Genomic DNA, 11041 nt, shown 5'->3' on the forward strand with positions numbered 1-11041 from the left:
TCCTTGTCATCACTATAACTCATTTTTTCTGCCTGACTAGAATTACATCTTGAATTTCATCACAGTTTTACTCACAATAGTTAAGAAGTGGAAATAGCCCAGATGTCTTTCAACGGGGGAATGGCTAAACAAACTGTGGTACATTCACACCATGGAATCCTATTCAGCAATCAAAAGGAACAGATGATAGACACACTTTACAACTTGGATGGATCTCAGGAGAGTTATGCTGAGTGAAAGAAATCCATTGCTAAAGGTAATGTACTATAGGATTCTATTTCTATGACATTTAGGAAATTATAATAGTGTTTGACAGAGTTTAGGGATGTGGGATCAGGAAGAAGGTGGGTGTGACTATAAAGGCTAACATGAGGGAAACGTGTGGTGATGAAACAGTTTTTTATCTTGTTTGTGGTGATGTTTAGAACACCTACACAGCTGGTAAAAGTGCATGGAATTATATATATAAGTACTACACACAAGTGTTCTGACACACAAATGAGTGCATGTAAAATGGCGAAATTGTGGTAAGCTCAGTGGATTGTACGAATGTCCATTTCTTAGTTTCAATATTGTACTAAAGTAATACAAGGTGTTATCATTAGGAGAAGGTGAGTGATGGGTATACATGATCTCTCTACACATTTTTTGGCAACTTTTGGTAAATCAATAATTATTTCAAATTTAAAAAGTTAAAAAAACAACACAGGATTTGTGGGGAAAACAGTCTTAGGTACAGAGCCTAAGAACCTAATAAAAATGTTAACAAAGTTTTAGACCTGTTAAATGATTAAGAAACCCATAATTATTGGAGTAAATATGGTACTTTACTTGCTAAATCCATTATATTTGTTTATAGAAGTGAACATCAGAACGGTCACAACTTGTGAGTACTGAAGTGGTGGAGAGAAGGTTATCAGGAGGCAAAGCGTGGATTTTAGGGTAGTCCAGGAATGGAGTCGTTACTGTATAATTTTCAAGCACTGTGTAGGTCAGATATAAATGCTAGAGACTGCCAGGAATGATGTAGGAGATGGGACCTTTTGGTCCTGGCCCCACTAACTCATGGTTGGGTCAGGGGAAAAGCAATCCAAGACACACAACATATAATGTGCAATGTTACTCTTTAATATAAAGATAAACAAGGATCATGCGTGGGAAAAATATAGAGCAACGGGCAGGCCTACACGGTAAACTTTGGCTTCGTGATTAGCTGGACTGCAAGCTTAGTCATGGATGTGGCTTCAGTTAAGAGAAGAGAGGTAACAAATATGATGAGGATGAGAATGACATCTAAAGGCTCATTTGCAGAGTTTTGCTCTCAAGATCCCAGGTCAGTGGGTGAGGGTCTCATCTGGAATTTTGCCCTTGGACTGAAGAAAGTAAAGAGAAAGAATTGGGATGTCAGCAGAGCCAGCAGCCGTGAGTGTCAACCCCAGGGCACCTGACTTCTGTCCGCCTGCACCTTCCTGAAACCCTAGAGGTCTATTTCGTCTTATCGCTGAATTCTCAGAATTCACTTTTTGATGAGTAAAGAAGTTTTTATTTCTGGTATAGTCTAGTCATTGTACCGAAAGCACCTGTAGTGGGGGAGGATAGATGACCTCCCTTAGGACCAAACTGGAGACACTTGACCACACAACTTCACTGCTAAATCTATGCTACAAGAGCAAGCCTTCAAGTTTACCAACATGTATGTACCAGAAGGAGCAGATGCCACTGCATGTAATGCTGAAAAAGAGGCGAAAAGGTAAATGGCGATCAATAATAGCTTACGGCTTCCAGGAATTCAATTGTTTGATATATTGATCTTAGAAAGAGTAATGTAGCTTCACATATACTGAGAAGAAACTATGCTGGTACTGCTAATAAAGGAAGTTTCAAAACAGTATATAAGATAGGAAACCTGTATTTTATAGTACATGGAAAGGTATTAGTATGAAATTAGGGACTTTTTCACAAGTAAACGTTTGTAAGAAAAAAATAGATTTAAAGTAATGACCTGAATATTCCCATTAATCCCTCCTCTACTCGTCCCAGCTCCCTCCTATCCCCATGCAAACCCAGAACTCACTTCTGAGACCACTAGAGGTTCATCTCAGATGGCGTGGAGGATGCCTGCATGATGTCCTGCTGCTGCTGGGAGAGGGTGTGCATGGAGCTGGAGGTGGGTGTAGGCACTGGGATGCAGAACACACTCTGGGTCTCACTGGGGTTGGCATCCCTCACAAACAGCTCGTCATTCATGATGCACAGACTGAAGGAAAAATGGGCCCTCAGACAACTGATGGATGGACACCCTCACCCCCAATACTGACTCTGCTCCCAGTGGCACTCAGCAACCAGATTCCTTCCACGTCCCTCCTGTGCCTGTCTCCCAGGTTCCTTGACTGGTACCTCTGCCCTTCCCCACAGAGCCCACCTTTGGAGAGACTGTCTACCACCTTCACTCGATTTATAGGTTTATCCCCAACCCACGGGCAATTTCGCATTTACCCTTTACCACAGCCCAAGGGCTGGACGCTCTGATCCCCATTCTCGGAAGAAGACACTGAGTCACACAGAGGTCATGTGACTTGACCAAGATCACACAGCGAGTGAGTGCTGTGTCAAGGAGAGAACCCATAGCCCGATTCCAGAGCCCACACTCTTCTTAACCACTAGGCTAGACTGCTCCTGGCATCTCCCTGCTGGCTTTCCACAGTACCGAGTAAACCTAAGGTCTGCACCACCACATTCCCATGCCCCTGAGCCCAGGCGGGGATGGGCATTCCCACCCACGACAGGGCTCTCACCTGCAGTATCTGGTAAGGGTAGTGATGAAGGTCCGGGTGAAGGCACGCACACAGCCCTGACAACTTCCTTCCACTTCAACAGCAAACAAACAACAGTACCCCTGAGAGCTGCACGTGCTGTACACGCTCACATGGCGGTCCCCAGTCAGGGTGTGACTGGACACTCATGCTGAGAGGGCAGTTGTTCACGGGGGCCAGGGTGTCGGGAATGGGGAGGGCAACTATAGGAGCAGTCTGCGCCCAGTGACAACAGGGCCCCTGACAACCACTACACAAGTTCACGGGATGCATTCTTCACAGCCGCCCAAGACGTGGATACTACTACCCCATTGTGCAAATGAGGAAACTGAGAGGTTCAATAGCGGCCCAAGTTCTCACAGTAAGGATCTGGGATGAGAGGCACCAAACTCCACAGCCTGTGTCCCCAACGCCCAGGGTGTGCAGGGCAGACAGGCATGGACACAGCTCAGACCTGGGTTGTCTGTGGGAAGCCTGTGGGCTGGAGAACATAGTGGGGAAGGGGAGGGGAGGGGAGGGGAGGGGAGGGAAGAGAGGGAGAAGGAAAGGAAGGGAAGGGAAGGGAAGGGGAAGGGGTCAGGGAAGCTGGGTGGTTCTGGGAGTGAGCCTGGCCAGGGGGACGCAGCAATGGGGCATGTGGGGTGGGGGTCTACACACACGCACCTTCCTTGAACACCCCGCTGACGGAGAAGCAGAACATCGTTTCCTGAAAGGGAAGAGCCCAGGCGCCCAGTCACCACCTCCACCTCCTACCCACCTGCGGTTTCCTGCGCCCGCCCTAGGGAGGAAGCAGGCGCTCACCGTCTGGAACCAAATGTCCACCACGAAGGAGCTCAAGTCATGCTGAGTCTTGGGCAACCCACAGAGGGTGTGCACAATGACACGTTTTGTGTGCTTCAGCAGCTGAACCCGCAGGTCTGTGAGGGGAGGGCAAGCGAGCGAAGGTCAGGGGCTGCCACGCCCTGGGCCCTACGATTGACCCCTTCACCGCCCTTTCCCACCCAGTCTTCCCATCGCACACTCACGGGGGTCCTTGAGCTTCTTCATATTCCTGCTGTCCTTGAAGTACTCGCACAAGCTGCTTCTAGGAGACAAAGAGCAACAGTGGGTGGTGCGTATTTGCAGGAGCTGGCCTGTGTCTGCTGGGGAGCCACACGGCCCAGGAGCAGAGCCTGTGCTGTGATACTCACGGGGCTGGGTCCTCGGGGTGAAAGGGAATGGTCAGGGAGAAGCAGGCCTCCTCGTGATAAGCCCCTGCGAGAACCTGTCGGTCTCCGTAGTCATGGATCAAGTAGTACCTAAGGGGGGGCAATGAGGACAATCTCCCTCCATGGTCTGCACCTCAAATGAGACTTGAAAACTCCCCTGAGCAGACCTGTGCTTAGGTGGCCTCACCTGTCCTAGCCCTCCTCCCCTTGCTCAGCTTCCCAGAGGTACTTACAGAGTCAGGAATTGCAGGACTTGGCTCTTCACCTCATCAGATCCAAAGTAGCTTCCCTGGAATCAAAACAGTCCTCAGGACCAGGGCTGACACCCCCTTCTCAGGCACCACTTAAAACCCAGCTTGATCCTCCGTCCTCACCTTGCAGGTTGGTAAGCGCTTGCAGGCTTCAATACCACACTTAGCCTGTGGGGATGTCTCCTGGTCATCCTGGGGAAGAGAAGAGGATGTCAGCAGTGCAGACCAGGAGGTGGTGTTGGATGATCAGGGAAAAGGATGGGCCCAAGAGAGGGTGAGGGTCAGAGGTCAGGGGTGAAAGGGCCCTGGAAATTCCATGGGCAGCACTACAGTTTGGATCATCACCGTGGGTTCCCCAAAGCCTGTGAAGAACGTGGTTGAAGAAGATCCAGAGCCTCTGTCAGGCTACCACAGGGGCTGTACCATCCCCCTCCGCCCAGGACGTTTAAGGGTCAGTTTCAAAACTGTAACTGTGGCAAGACCTAATGGGGTGCAGAGTAGTTTGTGGGTGCTGTCAGTGCCAGTTAGAGGAGTCTGTGAACAAGGAATACACTTACCAAGGTTAGTAACTTGGGGAACAATTCCAGGATGGAGCTGCCAAAATCAAGACAAAACAGAAAAGTCAGCGAAACTGTGGAGGTGACCCTCTTCCTCATGGGAGCAAGTACACCCACACCCCAGTGTCCCAGCCTTCCAGGGCCCTGAACACGTCCCCCATCGACTGACACAGAGGGAGAGCATGCCCTGCCACCCTCCCCGCCTCCCTCCCTCCCTTCCTCTCCTTCCCCTGGGTAGCTCCCCGCAGAATGCGCGGACTCCCTTCTCCAGTGCCACCATGACCAACATTTCAAACCCATGCTGCAGGGCTTCCTTCCCCTCCCTTCCTTCCTCCAGGGCCCGGCTGAAGGCTGTGGGGAGAAGAGGGATTGGGGTGTGTGCTCGAGGCTCTGCCACCTCACTTAGGGTCCTGCACTCTGCCAAGACCTGGACCAAGACCTGGACTCCCCCCATGGGTGGCCCAGCATGCTGGGGCAGGGAGGTGAGTGAGGTGGGGCTCAGGGAGGGAGATGGAGGGGATGAAGACAGAAAGGGAGTGAAGGTACGAGGAGTGAGATGACAGAGACATACGGGCCTAGAGACAAGGGAGAGAGAGAAAACAAAGGGAAGGGAAAGAAGCTCTCCCGTGGTTGGGGTCAGGGAAGAAGAGAGAGGAAATGTGAAATGGCACCCCTTTTGCAGCTCTTCACCTGCCCCAGAATGGCTCAGACACAGCAGGTAAGAATGTAAAATATGCACATGTTGGGCTGGGGGCCCATATGGATTGTGGTTGAAACTCTGTGCACTTTGTGATGCAGAGAGGAGAGCATAGGGGCTATAGTCCTCCCTGAGGTCCACGTCAGCTGCCCCTTGCAAACGGGCACTTTCGGGAATAGCTCAGGCTGCCAGCGGGAAACAGAGGATACATCTGACCTTATGTTGGTTGACTTATCAGGGAAGGTGGTGCACAGGGGATTTCTCTCTGCACACATCCCTTCTGGCTCCAGCCGCTCACCCTTGTCCATCTCCCCTGCAGACTTCACCTGTGATTATGAGGAGGAACCACATGGGCCAGAGAAACAGAGCCAGGATGGCCGTGCACCCCTAGTCCCTTCCTTTTCCTACAAATCCATTTCCCTTCCTCTGTCACCATCACATGAGCCTTCCCACCTTCCCTTCAAAGACGGATCTGGGTACCACACCTCACCTCAGTGTTGGAGAGGTTCCAGTTCTTGGTGTTGGAAGCATTCGGCATAGTGTTGGACAGGCCGTGCAGCTGGTAGGGTTTCTTATCGCTCAGGTCCAAGGCCAAAAGCTATGATGAGGAAAGAGTTAGAGTGAGGACCCCAGCAGGGGATACCTGAGACCAATCTGCCTCTTCTACCTAATCTCTCCCACCATCACCACCAGCCCCAACATTGGGTCTAAGGTCCTCATCTTGGGCATATTCCCTGGATGGGTCTGCAGGGAGGCAGCCATGCCATTTCTAGGGTTTTGCGCCATTCCAGTATCACGGGTCATCAACTCTCCAGGAAGCCAGGAGGAGGGAATCGGGGGCTGAGAGGCTCCTGGCTGGTACAGCTCCAGCACCAACCCCTCCCCGAGTTACCATTCCTGAGTATCCTTCCCAGCTAGACCCCTCTGCTCTCACCTGCTCTACAATTGCTGCTGTCGCCATACCAGGGTCAGAGCGGACTCCCTGGATGTCACGAGATTGCTGGGAGGCATCATATCGTTCCTTCACGGGCAGCTGCTGAGTTAGGGATGGGGTTCAGGGGCTCTGAGTCTGAGGTGGTGATCGGGGGCAATAGGTGGGTCTGGCTGTGAGTGCACAGGTTGTGTTGAGTCTGCATTACCTTTATCTGCTCCACCTTTTCTGACCTCAGCTCCTTCAGCACAGAGTGGGGTGCATCACAGGGATCAACAAAGATAGATATCTGTTGAGAACACAAGAGGGGCTGGGTAAGCTCCAGGAAATCTGAGCTCTGGGATCAAGCAAGACCATGCCCCTGCCCTGCCCTCTGGCTCCCAGCTAGCCCTGCTCATGCCCTTGACACACACCCTTTCATTAGCCTCATTGTAAATCTTGCCGTTGACATTCTTCAGTGCGGAGGCAATGTTGGCATTCTGAACGAAGAACTGGGCCTCCATTTTCTCATAGTGAAACTGTAGGGAGAGTGACAAGAGAAGCATAATATGAGACCAGAGCCATTTCTCATCTGGGCCTGCCATCTACCCCGTTTCCTCTCATTGGCCTCAATGTCCTCTCTTACTTCGACTGGGGTGAAGGGGACACTGCATTGCTTGTGAATCAAATTCAGCAGCCACTTCTCATCATATTTAATACCGAAGGGAACCTAAGAGGCAAAGAAATAATTGGGGAAAGAAAAGTGATACAATGGAATCCAAGGTTAAGATAAGACCCAGTTGTGTCTTGCTTTAGGACCTTTTTTCAGGCTTTAGGTAATTTCTTAAGATAGGACAATATCTGTTATCGCTAACTTTTACACCAGACATGGGCTTCCTATATATCCTTTCTTTCCATTTAAATACTTTTCCTGAAATAATCGACTTCATATCTTTCACACGTACTTACTTTTATAAAGTTCTAAGAGATCCTACCTAAGGCAGACCTGGCCTGCCCCTCTGACGAGGATCCCAGAGACTCAACCTCCTCCTACACTCAGCTTGAGCCAAACTGCGTCTTCTGGTGTGGAGTTGCTCCATCTCCTTGGCAGTAGTTTCCTCCTTTGTTTTAGACAGCGTCTCCCATGGTCCCTGCAGTCAGTCTGCTCCCTTTATATTGCTTCTCTGAACCTGCCCTCACATGATCTAGGAAGTTAACTCCTAGTAATAACAAGACAGATTACCAGCTCCACTGCCACGAGAGAAAAGTCCCAGCATCTCTACATGCGCCCAACATGACTCTCTCTGTCATCTTCTTCTACATGTTAGGTCCATTTAGCCAGCACACTCACTCTGATCTTGAACCAGCTCCCCAAGGTCTCATCCTGCCTGTTTCTCTCCATTCTTCTCTCTGGAGGCTTTTGCTTGTTAACAGGGGTTTCGTCTTGTTCCTGAAAATTGCCTCTCCGATGACAGGATGGAAGGGCATAGGGAGCACTGTGGGGAAGTGGAGAGAAGAAAGTGGTCCGTATAGTCTTGGGAAGTCCTCTCTACATTTTCCCCAATGATAGCAGAGCAACAATAAAGATTGCTCAACCGTTAACCTGATCCCATCATTCCTCACTCTTCCAGGTTAGAGAGAAGAGTGACATATTTAACTACAAGGTTTTGTTTTTCACTGGTTGATACTTGTCAGCCATGGTACCTCATCACTTACTATCTTGCTTGGATGTCCACGTGAGCATCACTTCGTAGTGATTCTCTATCTTGCTGCTGCTGGGATGTGGCCTGTTGAGACCAAGAGCTCTGTCTCCTTCGGTAGATACCCCTGCATCTTGCTTTTCTTTGTAAAGTGTTCACTTGATCAATGTTCTCTGAAATTGAGAACAACACATCAATGGGCCCAGTACCAGAAAAATTCCTGGGAAAGTTCTCATGGCTAATGAAGAAATATCACTGACTTTATAATCTAAAGAGAAATGTATCACAGTGCTAAAAAAGGCTTAGAAACTTCACTGTGGTTCCACTTCTCAGGAAATGAGAGGTGGGGAGCGTTCACAGCCAAGAAGAAAACAAGCACAGAGGAAAGGGTCTGGACACATGGTTTAGTCTGTGATGTTAGTCCCTGCTCTGCTTGGTTCAGGTTATGTGACCTGGGACAAGTGGCTTTTCACCTCTAACTCTCTCTTCTCTGCTCGGCTCTAGGGGCACAATAAAACCTACCCTGAAATCTACCCTGGTGTGATGGTTCAAGGGTCAAAGGTGACTTCCCTGCCTGATGGAAGAATTAGAGATATGATCGATAAGGCCGATGAAAAGATCCAGAATGGAGCCTGGAGAGACATAACATGGAGAATACCAAAAGCGAGGGGGAGATAATTAAAGGTGATGCAGTGAACATAGCTAGCACATGGTTAATGTGAGTCCTGGAAAGAAGAGGAGGGAACAGTGGAGAACTGGTGTTTGAAGAGATCTTTGTTGAGAAGTTTCCAAAGTAACAAGATATCAACTCAGTGTAACAGTATTATTGTAATAGGAGAAAAAGTATGCTTTAAGGACAAACAGTCCTAAAATATGCATTCATTTCATCATCATGTAACAAAAACTCGGAAAACATGTGACCAGAAGACTCAGACTCAAAGAAATGTTACAGGCTCTTCTTTGGGCAGAAGAAATATCCTCCCAGGTGGAGGCACATAGATACAGGAAAGAAAGACTAATGACATTTGTGAATATGTAGGCAAATTTAAATGAGTGTTGACTATATAACACAATGATAGTAATTTCTTCTGGGGATTTAAATATATAGACAATGAAAATGCATGACAATAAATTTGGAGGGTATATGGAATCAAAGTGTCTCAAGGTCCCCTAATTGTCTGAGGAGTTTTAAAGAACTAATTAACTAACACTAGACTGAAAGGGCAAAAATGTACATTGTAATCTGAAAGTTAAACACTACAAGAATGGCAAAAGAATGTTTATCTAGCCACATGAGGTAACAATTTAATAGTTATAAAATGTTAATCATTTCACAGGAAAGGAAAGGAAAAAGAACTTAGAAGAGACAAAATTAAATATACAGCAAGATAGTATATATAAACCAAATTACATCTACTTTTGCATTAAAAATTTCAGATTAATATTCCAAATAGAAAGACAGCTATGATCAGACTGGACAAGAAACTTTCCATCAAATGCTCCTGAAAAGAGACACATGCAACTTTTAATCATCTAGAATATCTGAAAATTAAAAAAATGGCAAAATGTATACCTTTTCCACAGTAACCTACAGAAAGCTGGTATTACCCTATTAGTAAAAGAAAAGGTACACTTTAAAGAAAAAAGCATCACTAGAGAAAGAAGGAGATTTCTTTGTGATAACAGGTTCAATGCAATAAGGAGATATTAATATAAAATTCTAAATTTGTATGCATGTCCTAAAATAGAGCCAAAATATGCAAAGCAAAATCTAACAGAAATAGAGCATGGACAAATTTACAGTCACAGTGGGAAATTTTAACGTAGTTCACTGAGTGATGCACAAAATGGCAAACAAAAACTCAGCTAGAGGGAGAAGGTTTCAAAATGTTACTTAACAAATATATTTAATTGACATAGAACAATGCACATAAGAACTACTCATCGAACATTCCAGAGTAGATCATATGCTGGGCAACAAAGCAAGCCTCAGTAAGTTTCGATGGACTAATACAATTTACCCTGACTAGTTAATGTAATATTCAGTGGTAATGGTGGGTTTTCTGCCCCTCCCCCACCTCGTAGAAATCCAAGTAATATTAGTTTACACAATCCCTCGCCCCACCTTGATGACCCTCCCTACTCTCCAAACCCTAGACCTGAGAAGATCACATGACTTTTGCCTTTTCCTTAGCCAGGGGAAATAATTCACCTCAGCCATGGCCATTTCCATAAGAGAAGAGGTTTTCCCCATGGAATCAGGATGGGTGTGTCAGAGCCCACTTGGCCCATTTCCTCAAGAGAGTGGGAAATAGTGAGCCTGAGCCCTCTGCATGCCTTCTCTAAAGGGGGGGTTAGCTGGTTGCGGGTCCTGTGGGTTGGGGTTAGGGAGGGAAGCCGGAACCCCTCCTGCCCTGTGGGGATCTGAGGACAAGGTCTCATGCTGACCAACTCACCCATGGGCTGGCCTGAAGGCAGTGATCTGTCACCACCCTCCTCACAGGCTGCTCGTGAAGAGAATCTGTGGGTCTGGAGCTGGAGGTCTCGAGAATATCAGGAAGGGCTGCCGAAGAAGGAGAGTGCAAGCCCCAAACCACGTTGTCAGAGCCAAACAAACAGGATGGAGTCCTAACAGGAAGTCCCTTCCCCAAGGGCATAGAGGAGGACAGCCCTGGGGGCCAGAGGAGACTTAACTTCCTGTAATTACTGCCCCCTGAGTTTGCTACCAGCCTAACACCCAGGGAACTCTTTCCAACTGTACCACCCTTGCAGAGGAGGGCATCTGCTATCAGGAGGCTTAGGGGACCTTGGTACTTCTGGTTACAAACACAGGGAGCTCTGTATGCCAGACTCTGGATCAGCTACACTACATTGTGTTCCTTCGTATGGCAAACCCAGAGAACTC

General features: G+C 47.9%; 1 protein-coding gene across 1 annotated transcript; it reads right to left on the reverse strand.

The window, feature by feature from the left end:
* Window positions 1–1248: 1248 nt before the first annotated feature.
* On the reverse strand, window positions 1249–10650 carry LOC132482049 (nuclear RNA export factor 3-like). The gene is made up of 19 exons (XM_060087067.1): window positions 10593–10650; window positions 8153–8309; window positions 7788–7932; window positions 7083–7166; window positions 6871–6975; window positions 6666–6746; window positions 6461–6559; window positions 6017–6124; window positions 5743–5852; window positions 4830–4866; window positions 4396–4464; window positions 4255–4310; window positions 4004–4111; window positions 3839–3897; window positions 3615–3730; window positions 3477–3519; window positions 2796–2868; window positions 2075–2257; window positions 1249–1373 (listed from the first exon to the last, which is right to left on the reverse strand). The coding sequence occupies exons 1-18, from the start codon at window positions 10594–10596 to the stop codon at window positions 2086–2088; spliced, it is 1626 nt and encodes a 541-aa protein (XP_059943050.1). The 5' UTR covers window positions 10597–10650; the 3' UTR covers window positions 1249–1373; window positions 2075–2085.
* Window positions 10651–11041: the final 391 nt, after the last annotated feature.

Source organism: Mesoplodon densirostris, chromosome X (assembly GCF_025265405.1).
Source record: "Mesoplodon densirostris isolate mMesDen1 chromosome X, mMesDen1 primary haplotype, whole genome shotgun sequence".
Classification (NCBI taxonomy): domain Eukaryota; kingdom Metazoa; phylum Chordata; class Mammalia; order Artiodactyla; family Ziphiidae; genus Mesoplodon; species Mesoplodon densirostris.

Bases quoted from the DNA above. Each gene is read 5' to 3' on its own strand.
- LOC132482049 (XM_060087067.1), bottom strand. The intron at 7,167-7,787 runs GTGAGTGTGCTG...TTTGCCTCTTAG, and splicing joins GGAGCTGGTTCAAGATCAGA to GTTCCCTTCGGTATTAAATA. The intron at 4,465-4,829 runs GTAAGTGTATTC...TCTCTTCCCCAG, and splicing joins TCCCCAAGTTACTAACCTTG to GATGACCAGGAGACATCCCC.